Source organism: Candoia aspera, chromosome 1, assembly GCF_035149785.1.
Source record: "Candoia aspera isolate rCanAsp1 chromosome 1, rCanAsp1.hap2, whole genome shotgun sequence".
In the NCBI taxonomy this organism is placed as follows: Eukaryota; Metazoa; Chordata; class Lepidosauria; order Squamata; family Boidae; genus Candoia; species Candoia aspera.
The window spans coordinates 333,474,347-333,491,933 of NC_086153.1; the positions used below are offsets into that span (position 1 = coordinate 333,474,347).

The 17,587-nt window shown below is 43.8% G+C and overlaps 1 protein-coding gene across 1 annotated transcript; it reads left to right on the forward strand.

The window, feature by feature from the left end:
• The first annotated feature begins 656 nt into the window (after positions 1-656).
• On the forward strand, positions 657-16,882 carry LOC134490831 (nuclear receptor ROR-beta-like). Its single transcript, XM_063294140.1, has 9 exons — positions 657-740; positions 4,090-4,231; positions 6,088-6,501; positions 7,721-7,842; positions 9,389-9,521; positions 10,195-10,302; positions 12,714-12,824; positions 15,080-15,192; positions 16,147-16,882. The coding sequence occupies exons 2-9, from the start codon at positions 4,219-4,221 to the stop codon at positions 16,306-16,308; spliced, it is 1,176 nt and encodes a 391-aa protein (XP_063150210.1). The 5' UTR covers positions 657-740; positions 4,090-4,218; the 3' UTR covers positions 16,309-16,882.
• Positions 16,883-17,587: the final 705 nt, after the last annotated feature.

The following is a 17,587-nucleotide window of genomic DNA, read 5'->3' on the forward strand; positions in this document are numbered from 1 at the left end:
AATCAAGGAACTATCAACTCAGGCAATCAACCAAGCAGCAAACAACAGCCCAACTCCCAAGGAGAGAACAACACCCCTCCCAACACAGGCAGGGCAAGCCACGGTATATAAACTGAGAGCAAGGCCCGCTCCCTCTTCACACTGAAGATGTTGCCTAGTCTGGCAATGAAACGTCTGCAGGAAAACAACCAGGCTCAGAGAGCACCAAGGACTCCACAGTTCAACCCTGAGCTACAAATATTCGCTCACCCTCTCTCTCTTTCTCTCTCCCACTCATGCACATGCACAAAATCACACCCAGTGACGTTCATCCCAAAATGCTTTCTTAAAATGTGCATATTTGGGGAACAATCCTCTCTGCTGTGGTGTACGTTGGCAACCCCATCCTTTTTGTTTGTATCTACTCACACAGACAGTGTGCAATGCACACATATGTTCAGCACATAAATGTGTGCAGAAGGTTTTTCATTTTTCAAACGTGTTTTAAATTCAAAATATTTGTTAATATAATACAATATATATAATATAATATAATATAATATAATATAATATATAATATAATATAATATAATATAATATAATATAATATAATATAATATAATGAATAATACAGAAAATAAGAATGTGGCTTTTCATTCTTCTCTTCCCCCACAGCACAGATTGAAGTTATCCCTTGTAAGATATGTGGGGACAAATCTTCAGGGATTCACTATGGAGTCATCACCTGTGAAGGATGCAAAGTAAGTTGGAAGCATGGGAGCACTTTGGGTGAAGGGGTGAACAGTTTATCAACATTGCAACCAGCTCAGAGCAGCACTCTGCTTGCAGATTCAGAAATTAAACCTAACTTCAGTGAAACTTCCATATAAATTTATGTGGCCCATAGTTAAGACTCTTCTCCTTCTGTCAGGTCCTTGCCATCTTTGTTTTTGATCATGCCCATTTTGGCCTGGAATTTACCTCCGATGTTTCTAATTTTCTGGAAGAGGCCTCTTGTCCTTCCTATTCTATTGTCTTCTTCCACTTCCGCGCATTGCTTGTTTAAAAATAATTCCATAAAGTGTCTGTACATAACCACCCTTTAATGATCTCAGAGAGTTAAGCCAATTGGACCTGGTTAGTATTTGGATGGTAGACCACCAGAAAATGTCAGAGGTATAGATTGAGAAATTTAAAAAATATTCCAGAAGAAGAAATGGCAAACTTCTTCCATATAAATAAAATGCCAAGGATATGACTATTTAGCCACCAGGAATCAGTTTGACTCAAGGGAATCTTTACCCTTCCTTTAAATAAATCCAAAAATGCACCCTTGATTGAAGTCCTAGAAACACTTTCTTTCTGCAGGTAAGTTCTGTTGAGCATAGTTTGACCTACCTCCACCAAACGTATGTAGCATTGTATTGAAAATTCATACAGTTGTATAACAATGCATAGAGTTTGAAGCCACACCAGTTGTGTTGCTGCTTTCCCCAACCTGGCACCCTCTAGAAGTATTTGATTGTAACTCCCACAACTCCTGTTATGCCAAATTGGCAAAAGATGATATACTGCATCATAACAGAAACAGATTTACTATTATCCAAAATCTTTTTAGTAGGACTTCATTAATAATTACAAAGCATTTAAAGGTCAAAATACCCATTTTTGTGACATACTCCAGACCCCAGTTTGTCCAGATGTTCACATTTTGCTGACCTATTAAGAATAAAATGTCAATCTGAGTTATTAGAATTCTGCATCCTAATTTGGCTGGATTTGATTTGTTTCTGTTCATTAAAAGCAAAACTATGTTTAACTCATCTTTGCTGGACCAAAAATTTTTATATGAAAAAAGAAGCTTTTCTGAAAAAAGCAACCATTTCCCCTAGAAATAGAAATCTTGCAATTAATTCAGTTGTGACAAGAAAACTGGAAATGATTAAATCTTGGAAAGTAGTTCGTAAATACAGCTCTTTCTTTGAAGATTATTCAGAAGCTTCAATTAAATAGAAAGCTGTTCTTGGCTGGTAGCAATTACAGGAGCAAATGGTTAAAACAGCACAATTCAAAGTTTCTGTTATTGAGTTATTAAGCCTTAAACTGCTTAAGTCAGCGGTCAGCAACACGGCACCTGTGGGTACAGTGATGCCCATTGTATCCCAAAGAGTCCATGACCTGCAAAAGTTACCGTTTTTTTAATGGTCAACCCCTCACACAATTACTCAATCACGTCAGATTTTATGCAAGATTTTTGGAACCTTTGGGAATCTTAGGCTGAAAATTCACAAGAGATTGTAGGAAAGTTTGATTTCTCACATGATATATTGGAAGTTCTTTGTTGTGTGAGATTTGGCACAGGTTGAGAGAGCAGGCCCACAGCGCCAGAAAGGCTGCACACCCTGGTTGAAGGCCAGCTGGTCTGCCCTGGTGTTAAGATTTTCTGGAAGGGGCTGTAATACTGTTCTCAGTACAATTAGTGCACACTTCAGCTCTTCTGAAGATTTAGGAATCCCTTATTAAGAGAAGCTTGTCTAAGCTCCTCTTACAGATAATCTTCTAACAGTAAGAGTAAACTGTTTTTTTTTAAATAGGAGTTCAGCCTCTACAGATGAGTTGTTTTCTGCTGCTGCTCTGTGCAATTAGGCTGCAATATTCAAATGCCTTTTAATTTTTTCTTATGCTTCATTTGTACGGTTTTAAGTTAACTGCTTAGCCTATCCTAGACAAACTTTACAGGAAAACGGAACACAGTGTCAATCAAATAAATACATTCCCACACATTCCTAACCTACTACCTGATGAATTGGGTTAGGGTAAAGTGAAAATTCTCTTTTCCATTGGTAGAGGAGAAAGGCCCATTTGCCTCAAATGTTCAGGTTATAACGGGTAAAAAATCCTGTGTCTATTCATCTATGGCAATTTATGTTTCTGCCACTTTTAAGCCGTTAGCAGAATATTCCAGGAGCAGGACAGGGGTAAAATCGTATCGGTTGTGGTATAATATTATTTATTTTATTGCTCAGATTTCTATCTGGCCACAATCATACAGTAAATAGACTCTTGGCAGCTCACAATAAGAGACAAAATATAATAATACTAAAGAAAAATATATTATAAATACATTAAAACCCTAAAGCAACATATGGAGTCAGACTTGCAAAGCCCTCCGGACATGCTCTGTTTTCAACTTTTTCTTCAAGGTACGTAATGTTGAGACTAATGAAACTCCAACAGGGGGCCATTCCAGAGAGCTGGACCCATCATGGAAAAACACCTCTGGGTTTCGGCCCCCTTTACCTCCCAAAAATAGGGGATAGCCAGCTGCATCACCTGACATGTCTGAAGCGGTCAGGCTGATTCTAATAGAGATGATAAGAGTGATGCACAGATTTAAATCCCAACTTTGCTCCGGGAAATTAAGGCAAATTCATATTTCAGTTTTATTTTCACAACATTGTAGGAGGAGAACTGTATTAGTCTGTGGCAGTGTTTTTCAACCTTGGCAGCTTTCAGGTGTGTGGCTGGCTGGGGAATTCTGGGAGTTGAAGTCCACACACCTGAAGGCTGCCAAGTATGAATGATACTGGTCTGTGCGGACAAAAAACCACTTTTTTTAGCATTTTTGCTGACTGCATCTGCATAACCAAACTATGTTCCCCTCCCTTTTCCCCCACTCCCCCACCCCCTTGTTTAAATCCTCCATCAGTTTAGTCATTCTGTGCATCTGATGAAGTGACCTGCAGCTCACAAAAGCTGATGCCTTTTAATAAGATGTGTTACAGTTGTCAGAAAAGGTGCAACCAGACTCCTTCTGATCTCCACAACAGTCACCCTGCAGAGTAGGATAGGCTGAGAAGAACTGGCTCGAGTTACTCCCTGTGTTGGGAACTTGAACCTGGATCCTCCCAGTCATCGTCCAACACTGAATTGTTCAACAACCCTCTGCTTCTCCTTTAATTCATGAGACAATGCCCAGAGATGTGGTGCGTTTGAAGGATCTTTTGGATGGGCGCTTGGTGTGGTACGGCCACAGTTGCCGACCAGCGTAATATGCTGTCCCCCGGATTGTTAGAAACCTGAGAATTGATATTCCTCCTTTTTCTGCAGGGTTTTTTCCGCCGAAGCCAACAGAATAACGCCACCTACTCTTGTTCACGGCAGCGGAACTGCCTCATTGACAGGACCAACCGAAATCGGTGTCAACACTGCCGTCTGCAGAAGTGCCTGGCGCTGGGCATGTCCCGTGACGGTGAGTCCTGGATTTAGCCCGGCAGGTAAAACGGGTGAGCCAACGGGGGAAGGACTTCAGAATGGCTCAGGGCCATGAAAGGAGAGGCCGAGTCCTGGAGGCAGCAGCCAGAGTTCCAAACATGGTTCCTCCATGAAGCATGTCTAGGGGTTCAGCTGGTCATTGCGGAAAGAGATCCCCAAGTGTGGGCGGGAAGCAGCAGAAGGAAGTTCTGAGTCCACTGTACTGCAGCGCCACCCCTGGCCAAAGGAGAATATTGCCACTACAGATCCATCAGGAATTGGCTAGAAATTAGGGGAGTTGGAAGATCTGTTTTGATAAGGACACTGTGCCTGCCATCTTGCATCTTTTCACACACACACCACTGAGTGAGGTCTGCAGCCATCTGCATCTCTGCCCATTCTTTTATCTTCAGCAGACACAAAATGCACAGAACAATGCCAAGGTTGAGAGAGCCAGTTTGGTCTAGTGGTTAAGGTACCAGGCTCGAAACCAGGAGTCTGTGAGTTCTAGTCCCGCCTTAGGCATGAAGCTTGGGGAACTTTGGGCCAGTCCCGCTCTCTCAGCCCAACACACCTCACAGGGTGGTGGTTGTGGGGAAAACAGGAGGAAGAAAGAGCATTAGGTATGTTTGCTGCCTTGAGTTATTTATAAAAATAATAAAGGTGGGATTTTAAAAAATCTAAAAAAAATGCCAAACTAGTCTTCTTGGCAACGAAACCCAATCTGATTTATTTATTATTTATTCATTTACAGGACTTTACAGGAGATGGCCACCTATCTCATATAATGACTCTAGGCGGCTCACAAGAATCTATAAAAACATGGTTAACATTTTAAGAGTCCCCTTTTTGGGAGGGATGGGCGATGATAGAAATTTGAAAAACAAACAAATAAATAAATAAATAAGATTTTACTTGAATGAAACCTTATTCCTAACGGACTACCTCCCAATTCTATACCTTTGTACCTGTACAATTCTGTACCATTCTTTTTCCATTTCCACCTTAATTTGCATTATTTCTCATATCTTCCCAGTAATATTTACATGTCTGTTTAAATACATATGGGTTAAAATTCCTACAATTAATGGATAAAGATTACTTCTTCTGAATTTCCAGTCTCTTAAGTGAAAGACAGCTTTTCCACCACTTTACCCTCCAGATCTGTTAGATTATAACTCCCATCGTCCTCAGCCAACGTGGAACATGTAGTCCACATATTTTGAGGGCACCACATTAAAAAAAAACTTTAAGTGCACAAAGAGAAATTACACTTCCACAGCTCCCAAGTATGCTTATATATGATTGTTATATCACTCTAATACAGCCTTCTTCAACCTTTTGACCCTGGAGGAAGGGTCAAAATATGTTTCAGACCTTGGGGAACCCCTGCACATTCAGGCTCCAATATAGGCCAGAAGTTACAAAATTATTATATTCGTTTCATGGATAGGCCTGTATATATGCATTGACAATGTGTTTAAACTGAAAATAAAGAATGAAATGTACCTCTTTAATGTGAATTTGCCCGAATTTGAAATAATTTTTAAAATAAATCGTGATCTCCCAGGGAACCCCTAGTGACCTCTTGTGGAACCCCAGGGTGCCACGGAACCCTGGTTGAGGAACCCTGCTCTAATAATTATAATTAGAACTAGACAAAGAGGACAGTTTATATGGGGCAGAGAAGGAGGGTGGGCTGTGAAGAAGATAACCAGAGTTGGCAGCTTGGAGACAGAAAAGGAGCTAAGCTAATATCAAAGTGGCCTATCAGGGTTGCTGGCTTGGATGCTCAACTGTGTTCATCCTCACACTTTGTTTTGCTTTCTTTGATTTGCCCTGATTGGCTTGCAGCAGTAAAGTTTGGCCGCATGTCCAAGAAGCAGCGGGACAGCCTATATGCCGAGGTCCAGAAACACCAACAAAGCCAAGAACAAAGTGTGGGAACCAAGGATGACCCAGAGACCTTGTCAAGGGTCTACACCACCAGCGTGAGCAGTGGACTCTCTGACCTTGAGGACATCTCCATGTTGTCAGATAGCTTCCTCTTCGACTTTCCCTTGAGCCCTGATGGGAACAGCAGCTACTACAACCTGGATCTCCTGACATCAGCACAGCCGTCGCCCGACCAGTCCAGTGTGGACATCAGCGACACCAAGTTCATTAAACAGGAATCCATCTATGAGCTCATGCTGGAACCCAGCCTCTTTCCTCACGGCCCCCTTGAAAGCAATCCGTTGACCTCGGACATTTCAGTGATGGAAATGGGTTCGTATAATACTCACATTGCTTGGGGTGACCAAATCTTTCAGCCCATAGAGGAGCAACAAAGTCATTGCTGGCCATGATAAAGGCTGCCAGCTTTGTCCATATTGCATCAGCCCAGATTGCCCTCTCTGTGTTCATTCATGCTTCTAGTCCTGGTTGTTCCTTTGGCCCTTTAACAATTTAAGCAGGGGTAGGCCATCTGTAGCCCCAGAGCTGGAAACAGCCCCCAGCTTCTTTTCTGTAGCCCCCAGAGCTCTCTCTGACTATATTTGCTAAACGTCGGTGGTCCAATTTCGTTGCATTTTGAGGCAGGAAATATAGAAAAACCATTGTGTACACCATCAGGTAGAGTGAACAATTTAAAAATAAAGAAAACAGCCACAGAATATTTCCTAACTCAACCACGTTGGTTCAGTGTCCTGCTCACTATGGCCTGGTCTCCAAAGTTTTAAACATAGAACCTGGGCTGTCATGTTTTAGGCTGAGTGCATATACATTGAACTGATTGCAAGTAGTTTACTAAAGCATAAAAAGCAATTACACAGCAGGCAGAGAGCTGGTGGGCGCAACTACACACACACTCTGGCAATGTTTACAGGAAACTGTGGTCTTGCCCCGCAGAGTGCCGTCCAAACCCACAACAGAGCATGGGTAATTATAGTCCCCAGTAGTCCAGAAGTCCAGTTTTCCAGAAGGTTAATCAGGGTCCAGGGTGAAATTGCTGAGGTTCAGGATGTGAACAGGAATCACAAATGCAGGAGCGCAGAGCCAAAGTTGGTGCCAGTGGTTCTTTCAATGAAGAGGCCAGCTGCCAGTGGCTGTTCTAATATAGTCTGGTCACAGGTGTGGCTCAGTAAAGGCTGGGGGTGTCCATAGGGTGTGGTCAAAATAGTTAAGATGATGGCTGTGATGGTGCTATGGAAGCTCTGCCTGTTTTTGATGTGCGTGGCATGCATGTCAGACCTTTGAGATAGGCCAGTACAGTACAGGTGGCTGTCCGGCCTCCACTTGAACCCATCCAGAGCAAAAGAACCATCGCCTCTCTGAATCATTGGCTCTGCTTTGCAACATACCGTTGCAAAGATTTTTTTTTCGAACAACAGCCTAACAATACTATGATTTATGCATGACCCTTTTTAGAAAAGCAGATCTGCTGAATAATTTTATAGTTAGGGGACAGAGCAATATTTTTAAGACTCTTTGCATGTCGCATTGCCAGAGCGCCTAGCCCAGAATGTTGTGAAATCGCACCTGGAGACATTGCAGTATACCAGCGAGGAGCTGCAGCGGTTCGCCTGGGCGCTGTACTCTCAGGAGGAGATAAGGACCATGCAGAACACAGTGAGTGTCCCCTATGAGATGGGTTGGGCATCCTTCTTAACCTGAGCTGCTGGTAGAGTTCCCAGCAGACGTGTCACCAAACCAGGCAGGTTGGAGAAGACGTACCTGGTGGTTTGTCCATAGCAAGGTATATTGCTTCTACATATGGAGGTTCTGTTTAGCTGCCAGTGTAACAACTGTTTGGGAGATGTGAGAGAGTGCGTGACTGTGTTCTTCCTCCTGCTCCCCCCAAACAACATGCTCTTCTATCATCCGCAAAGAAAGCATGATTCCTCTGCCTTTCTGGATGATAGATATGGTGGCTTAGAGGAGCAACCTCAGCAGCATTATTACAAGCAGAAGAGATTGGAAAGACACAGATAGAGAGCCAAAGCTAAGACAATTAGGTTGTGGTTGTTGTTGATATTTTGCTACAAATGGGAAGGTCTTTCACAAGGTCAACATTCCCCAGGCCAAAAAAAAAGACCTCAGTAGTCAGAGAGGTGCTAATGCCAGTGTTCCCCAACCTTGGTGACTTCCAGGTATGTGAACTTTAACTCCCAGAATTCTCATCAGTAGCCATGCTGGCTGTGGAATTCTGGGATTTGAAGTCCACACACCTGGGAATGGCCAAGGTTGGGAAACATTACTCAGCCACCAAAAGAGCCATGGAGGCATAGAGCTTTGTAGCCAGAAAGGAGGTGAGCGGTCCTTCAGCCAGCCAATTGGAGGGCTGCGGGTCACCAACAGGCTCCTCCTTCCTGCAAATCAGGATGCTTCCTTAGAAGAGGGCTTATTCCAGAGGCATCTTTTGGGGTGGCCATAAAAGTCAAGATAGTGGTCACAACTCTGCAATGGAAGCCCTGCCCCTTTTGTATGCATCACATGCACAGGCAAAGGACAAGGCTTCAATCATGTGGTCGTGGCTGTTGGCATTTCTTTGGTTTTTTTTTTGCACAGACCAAGCCACCTGGTTACCATGGTAATTGAGTATTTCCTTAAGTATCGGCAGGGTGAAGAGGTCGAACTTAATTGTCCTCAGTTTGGGTGTTAAAAGCTGCATTGCCTGAGGGAAGAACCTGCCTGGACTTTAGTTTCGCTTTTGTAGCCTTGCAGCCCAGTTCCTCCCCGTCTTCTCTGAGCGTGTGTGAATGCACAGCTTGTAAAATGTTTTTGTGCTTTCTGTAAATTTTTATAGTAATGCCTGGTGTGTGTGATTTTTCTGATCTCTTGGGCCAAACGCTTTCCAGCACACTCTGACAGTGGCCACCTCCTTGACTTTTTTGATGCCCCCCATGCATGCTGCTGGCTCATTCCATTTTCTAATGGAAAGCACCATTTGATCTCTCCGATCTGGCCACAGCCTGCCCCAACAATGGGCTGGCCCCAGCATGGAGGCTCTGTTGGACATGTCCTCCACCAATGCTGAGCAGCCCATCTCAGCTGGGGCCAGGAAGGAGTGTGAATGAGGACAATGAGGACCGTGTGCATATAACCAATTGTGTATCATGGAACATTCAAGACTGTTCACTCTGATGGACACCTTTCCCCGTCCATTGCTCTACAGAACTGCGAGGTGATGTGGCAAGAGTGTGCCGTCCAGATCTCCAACGCCATCCAGTACATCGTGGAGTTCGCCAAGCGCATTGATGGCTTCATGGAGCTGTGCCAGAATGACCAAATCATTCTTCTCAAAGCAGGTAAGGGAGTTGGGGGGAGAAGTGTGTAGATGTTGTTCAAGAAATGAAAGAAACTGGGAATAGGTGTAAAAATGGTGCAAGGGGTCAAAATAGTTAAGATGGTGGTCATGCCCATGTGCGTAAAGCCCTGTCCTTTGGGAAGGGGAAGATCAAAACACTTGCAGAAGGAAGGAAGCTTCTGCTCTGCTTCCTCTCCAAGGAACAAGCAATTGGGCAAATCAATGCCATCTTGACAGATGTTTTTGTTAAAACCATGGGAGCATCCTATTACTGGGTGGGCAGGGGGTCCAAATTGTCAAGGAAAGGAGGCAGAAATGGGGGGTTGGAGACACCTGTGCCCCAGGCCACTTAACTGCTGGCAACTTCATAGCTTGAGGTATCTAATAGTCCACCATAGCTCTAATCTCCTCCTCCTCCTCTTCTCCCATTTTTTGGTTTTATCTTCTTCTGCTCCACCCTCTCCTTTCTTCTGGCTTCAATTCTTCACCTTTCCACATTGTTAATATTTTAATACCAATTAATAATATGGAATTTTAAATGTGGGCTTGGTGGGGAGACTTCCTTTTCTCCACTTCCCCCATCTTCCTTTTTCCTTATTGTTGTTCTTGGAACTATGGAAACATCTCTCCTCCCTCCCTCCCTCCCTCCTTTTTCTACTGTTGGCCTTCATCAGGTTGTCTGGAGATTCTCCTCATCCGAATGACACGGGCCTTCAACCCACTGAACAACACCGTGCTTTTCGCAGGGAAGTACGGCGGGATGCCGATGTTTAAGTCCCTCGGTAAGAAAGCAGAGGGGGGGCCCTTCTGAAGATGCAAATGAGACATTCTGGGTTGGTGGCCATCTTGGTACCATCATGTGTTGTGATCCTGATCTCTTTGTGGCTAAAATGGGAGGAATTAAGTTTACCATCAAGAGGTGTGGAAATTTGAGGGAAAAAAGGGAAATACTGTACATGGAACTGCTGATATGTTCATCGTGTTTATACAAATCTGCAGGGTTATCATAGAATATATTGGCTGTGCTCACACAACTCACTTCACCACAGGGTTCCGCAGGAGGCATGAAAACAGTCAATATGGCAGCTGTACAATTGAAATCCACCCCTTTTTTATGTGTGTTGTGATGCGCATAAAAGGGGGTAGAGGTATTCCTTGACTTAACAACCATTCGTTTAGCAACAGTTCAAAGTTACAACGGCACTAAAAAAAGTGACTTGTGACCTGTCCTCACACTTACAACCATCACAGCGTCCCTCTGGTCACATATCAAAATTCAGGCGCTTGGCAAACGGTTCGCGCTTGTGTGAACCCCCGGCATTCCGGGGCCACATGATCGTCATTTGCAACCTTCCCAGCTGGCTTTCAACAAGCAAAGTCAGTGGGGGAAGCCAGATTCACTTAACAGCCATGGTGATTCACTTAACAACTGCAGCAAAAAAGGTCATAAAATCAGGTGTGACTCACTTAACAACTGTCTCGCTTAGCAACAGAAGTTCTAGTCCCAATTGTGGTCGTAAATCAAGGACTACCTGTACAGCCTTGATTGTACAGTTGTGGCTGCCATATTGACGTTTTTCACGCACCCCATAGCAGACACTCAAATTAAAGGCCCAGTGGCTGCACTTGCAGAACATGTTAAGCTTGGTTAAGGTTAACCATAGTTAGCTTTTTCATGGCTTAGCATGTTGTGCAAATCTGCCCTCTTTGACTAGTTTATGGTTCAGTTCAATAATCAGGTTAAATATATTCTGTGAATGCAGACCTGTGATAGAGTTGGAAAGGGTGCAGAATGGAAGCAACCAACCTTACGTTAGTATGGGGCTGGAGCAACTCGAAGCAATGTTGCAACATTTTGGGGTTTTTTATTAAAGAGAACAGGCGAGCAAATTGGGCCACAATAAAATACTGTATCAAGGCAAGTGCAGAGGGAGATAAAATTATGTACTGAGGAGATGAATAAGAAGTTTTCCTCCCCTTCTCTGGACAATAAAACCCAGCAGAAGCATTTAATGAAGGTGGATGTTGGGAGATACAGGATAGGAAAAGACCCCTGCCCCATCTTGCATTGTGTATATAACTCAGTTTTGGAACTCCCAAGATGTGAGAGCCAGTTTGGTGTCGTGGTTAAGGCACCAGGCTAGAAACCGGGAGGCCGTGAGTTCTAGTCTTGCCTTAGGCACCAAGCCAGCTGGGTGACCTTGGGCCAGTCGCTCTCTCTCAGCCCTGGGAAGGAGGCAATGGCAAACCACTTCTGAAAAACCTTGCCAAGAAAACTGCAGGGACTAGACCAGGCAGTCGCCAGGAATAAAAAAATGACTCGAAGGCACGGGGAAAAAAATGTTCACTAAGAGGAGGCCTGTCTGACTTCTCAGCTCTCATGGCCATAAACTTTCCCTAGTCACAGGGTGTGAAGGGGTGAGCTTAGACACCTGATTTGGTGAGCAACATTATTATTATAGCAGTGCCCAAAAGCTGCTTGAGGTCATATGCCACTTCCTTCACAAACAGCCAAGTCTGTCCATTTCCATTTCTCAGTTCTGTAAATACAAAAAGGTTGGTTTCTCCATTTCTCCTTTTGGTTTTGTCAAACTTGAGAAGTTTTTTTTTTAAGTTCTTACTAGAGTTTATGCAGGGGTTTCAATGCCCATTTTTCTAAACATAATCATTTTTGTTTCCAATTTTGTCTAACGGACATTGTTTTTCCAAACAATTTCCTCTACCGTAACACATTTTTGTAGATTCTTTTTTAGGAACGTTTCCCCCCGACATATTTCTAAAAGTATTATTTTTATATAATTTTATGGATGATAGTGAAATGTAACCAATAAATTATTCTTATTTTGACAAATAATAATAATGTAACAGTGGTAATACAGTATGTGTGTGTGTGCATATCTGTATCTGTATATCTATATCTATATCTCTCTAAACAATGAGGAAAATAAACTTGAAGAAGGAAAAAGATCCATATGGTATTACCATAGTAATAATATACAACTATCTTGTTCTTTAACACAGTATTAAATATAGAGTATATGGAAACATACTTCTCCAACTTTTAAAACAATTACTGGCAAACTGCATGGCAACCTTTGCAGAACTGTTTCGTGTCGGTGCATGCATCGATTTGAAAATATGAAGTCAGCCAACTTCATGTTCAAAAGCAACTAAATGGCTCCCTGCTCCTTAGGTTGCGATGACCTCATCAGCTCCATCTTTGAGCTGGGGAAGAACCTTTGCCGACTGCAGCTCTCTGATGAAGAGGTGGCTCTCTTCACTGCTGTCGTCCTGTTCACACCAGGTATGTGATCAAGGAAACCCAGAGGGGGGAAAAGGACTGCATTAACACTTGTTGTCAGTATCCAAAACGAGCTGGCAGTTGGCTTATCTATAGGCTGACCAGATGTCCCGTTTTGAACGGGACAGTCCTGTTTTTTTAACATTTCCAGACCGTCCCATCGTTTTAATATAAATGTCCATTTTGTCCTGTTTTCTTAAAAACCTTGCTTAAAAATTTGAAAGTTCCCACAAACCTGTCAGAATGCAGTCTGACTTTGAGGGGAAGGAGGGGGAGCTCAGCAGAAACGGCGGGAAAAAAGCCGCAGAGCTCAACCCGGTGGGAAACCTAAAAAGAATAAAACAGCATCAGCTGATAGGCGGTGATCAAAGGGCTGGCCAATTGGCTCCTGCCTTGAAATGGCGGGAAGAAAAGAACGTAAAAGCACAGCCAGAGGAAGAACGGCTTGTCGGGGACAACCATTCACTAGACTCTCCAGCCCAGTCTTGCTCTCGCAAATGAAGGAATCCGAAGATTCCCAGCCCGAGAAAACTGGAGAAGTTCCTGCCTGCCGATCCAGCCCTGCCCCGTTTTGCCATCCCAATGTCCTGTTTTTGTCTCAAGGAAATATGGTCAGCCTATTTATCTAGCAGGGTCATCATTCTGTTCCTGTTAGCCAGTGGTGACAGCTGTTTCCCACTGCAGGGGTTACTGGGTGACTGCTACAGGTACAGATAGTCCTTGACTTACAACCACAATTGGGACTGGAACTTCTGTCGCTAAGCGAGGTGGTCATTAAGGGAATCACAACCAATTTTATGACCTTTTTGCCATGGTCATTAAGTGAATCACTGCGGTCATTAAGTGCATCATGTGGCCATTAAACAAATCTGGCTTCTCCCATTGGCTTTGCTTGAAGGAAGCCAGCTGGATAGGTCACAAATGGTGATCACATGACCCCAAGGCACTGCAACTGTTGTAAATACATGCTGGTTGCCAAGTGCCTGAATTTTGATCATGTGACTGCAGGGACACTGCAACAATCTTAAGTGTGAGGACCAGTTGTAAGTCACTTTTTCAGCACCATTGTAACTTGGAGCGGTCATTAAATGAATGGTTGTAAGTTGAAGACTACCTGTAAATAGCCTGGTGCTTTACATGTCTGGGACCAGTTCTCATCAGTTCCAGTCACATGGCCAATAGTAAAGGATTGTGGGAGTTGAAGTCCAAAGTATTTGGAAAGTACCAGTTTGCTTATTCTGGGGGTGTATTGTGACTGGCAGTAGATCTCTGGTGACTCCAATGGAGGGACAACTGGAACCTGGAAATGCCAGAGGGAGCACCTGGGATTTCCCATATGCCCATCATGCCACCTTGCTATAGCTCTTCTGGGAAGAAGTAGAACACAACTGTAGAACAGAGATGGGTAATAGATACTGTCAGGCTGCCACTCCCATCATCCTTTGCCATTGACCATGTTGCTCAGCCTACTGGGAGTCAGACAATATTAGAAGACCAGTTATTGCCCACTCCTGCTGTAGAATTCTGGTCAGCAAGCATAGAAAGCCTTCTGAATCCATCCTCCCTACAATTGGTTACTCTTGACTAGAAGTGGCCATTGAGGGTCTCAGGAAGTGAGAATATTCTTCCAAAAATTCTTTTCACATGGATATTGTCAAGGATTGCTCTGAGGGTCGTTGTTCTTGGCACCAGTGGTAGAGTTTGCAGCAAAGAAAATTTTAACAGGGATGAAATGGGGCACAGGGTTTATTGGGCCTAAAGATTGGCTATATATGGTCCACCTCTCTGGTAGACCAACTAGGTCCTTCAAGATTTGTTAGGACCAACAGTTGTAATTCCAGTTCATGTGAAGGACATCAGGTTGGGTAAAGTTACTCAGAGGGGTTAATACGTGGTCTGCCTCATTGACTGCAACATGTGCTCACACTTGTACACTCACTCTCTCTCACACACACATCCACACAGAGTCTGGGCTTAAACATTGGCTTTAACTATGTTTTTTTTTCCTGAATAAGCCACAACAGCTGGGTTTCCACATTACAATAAGCCATAAATCTTGTTTTACAAGCCACACTGGGTTAAAGCTAGGCCTAACATAAACAAATCACATCATGTCTTACTGCTATTTGTGGACCTCGCCACAGCCATACCCACACTTTCTACAGAATAGCTGCTGCAATTGGAAATAATAGAACTCAGGTGCTTTTTCTGCCATTTTGCAATTCTAAGCAAGACCAAAATGTCCTTTCCTTTCTCAGATCGGCCTTGGCTCTCTGAATCCAAAAAGGTACAAAAACTCCAAGATAAGGTCTACATGGCTCTCCAGCACGAGATTCAAAAGAAAAATGTCAATGAAGACAGGCTTTCCAAGGTAAATATGACATTCTAAAGGATTAAATGGGAGAGAGAGACAGACTAGCACACAAGAGAAAGATATCGACGCGCTTCAGGGTCGATTCCAAGGTTTCCAAACATGCAATAAATATTGATGAGAAAGGAAATTAAATGGGGGGAGCGCAGAACAACCTTGCTCGCTTTGAGCAGGCTGAATGTTGACCTACTCTTGAGCCCAGGGGAAAGAGGGATGGATGGAATGGATGGCTTGTCCTTGGAGGCAGACAAGGGTGTCCACAGGGAGGGTCAAAAAAGTCAAGATGGCGACCACATGATCAAAGCCTTGTCCCTTTTTACATGGGTTGACACATTATGTGGCTTTGATTGCATGGTTTTGGCTGCCAACTTGACTTTTTGATGCTGCCTGCAGACCCCCCTGAAGACAGATGTCATTGACTGGCATACAAAGCAAAGGCCATCTGTTTTAATTAAATCTTTTAAAGGCTGGGGTGTTTCCTTAGCCATTTTTCAGCATGCAATTGTAAGAGGGGGAATTTACAGAGAGTGCTCTATTTTTTTCTTTTTTCTTTAGTATAAACAGCTGTATACATTCAGTAGCCTCCCTCTATTTCAGTGTTCTCAACCTTGGCAACTTCAAGAGGTGTGGACCTCAAAATGCTGGCTGGGGAATTCTGGGAGTTGAAGTCCACACTTCTTAAAGTTGCAAAGGTTGAGAAACACTGCTGTATTTTTTCGTAATTGTTAAGTTTCTCTTTAAGCCCCGCTCTCTAACCCCAGGTTTTTCAAACTGTATTCTGGATTTTGGTGAGAACTTGATGGGGTTTCATGAGATGCTGGGGGGGGGAGGGTTGTTCAAACACAGCCAATTTTCTATCATGAGAGCTTTGCCTCTTGATCAGGAATTCCAGATTTTTTTTTTTCAATAACAGGCTCCGAGGTCCCTGCTCTAACCCATGTCCTTTTCCCACAGATGGTTGCCAAGCTCCCCTTGATGAAGACAATCTGCAGCCTTCACTTAGATAAGCTGGAGCTTTTCCGCCTTGTCCATCCGGAGACCACCAAGAATTTCCCTCCCCTTTACAAAGAAGTTTTCAACTCGGAGCTTCATTACAGCAACCCTCAGGAGAGCTAAAGCAGGATTTACAGACCAAAACTTTTGTGGAAACTTCCCCAGAATGGGGAAACAGAGTTGACTAACCCATGGGGTCCGTTTTAAATCAAGGATCAACCACAAGACCTTGTGGGGCTGACTTTCCTCCTCCTCCTTGACCTCTTGCAGTCGATCTGCGGTGAACTGCAGTCACTGTTGAATGTAATTGCACCTTTTTAAGGATCCACTCAAAAAGCTAACTTTGGGCGCACTGGTCAAATGAATGTGAAATGCCATTCGGTAGAGAAGATACTGCATTAAGTAGTGTTATTGCATTCCTGTCCTTTCGTCACAAGCATGTTCCAGCAGAACACGTCTTTTTGCCCTGGCATGTGAATCCGTCCACCCAAACTCACGAGACTTACAGCCAGCTGATGCCCAACCAAAAACACCTCTTTAGGCCCACCTCGGTTGATAAATATGTATATTTTTGCTGGTTTGTGCTTTTCCCTGGCATGGTTCAAATGATTGAACACTGGACATGCAGAAGGAAAACCAGACAGTGTGGACTTGTTCAACATGAAGATGGAAATGTGTTGGGGGGGAGAGAGACACACACACAGGGATTACAGTCCTGCTAGAGCAGTGTTTCTCAACCTTGGCAACTTAAGATGTGTGGACTTGAACTCCCAGAATTCCCCAGGCAGCAAAGCTGGCTGGAGAATTCTGGGAGTTCAAGTCCACACATCCTAAAGTTACCGAAGTTGAGAAACACTGAAATACTGGGGTAGAAGATGGGATAGAGGTGCGGGGGGAAGGATATGTGGGGGGAGGAAAACTTTTAATTGTATTTCCAATTCTCTGGGGCAGCTGGAGGGCTGGACCCTCTAAGAGAAAAAAAGGGAGAAAAAAGTACAGTTGTGAGCCGGGATGTACTTTTCATCAAGAAATACTGCTGCTATCAAAGGAACTGGAAAAGCATCAGTTTAAAGAAAAACATGGGAGACCTCATGGCCTCCGGATGATGCTGACTGTGGCTCCCATGATCCCCAGTGATTGGCCTGGCTGGGGAGGATGGGTGTTGGAGTCCAACCATATCAGGCTGCCAAGTTAGAGGACAAATGATCCAATGGCGTCTAAAGCAGTGTTTTTCGAACTTGGCAAGTTTAAGATGGGTGGACTTCAACTGCCAGAATTCCCCAGCCAGCATGTTCTAAAACACTGTTCTAAAGCAACTAATCCCTGTCCGCCAAGGTTGCGGATACATCATCTTTGTTCTTTCCCCATGAATAACCTTTGGGGACCCAAGAATGCTTCCCGT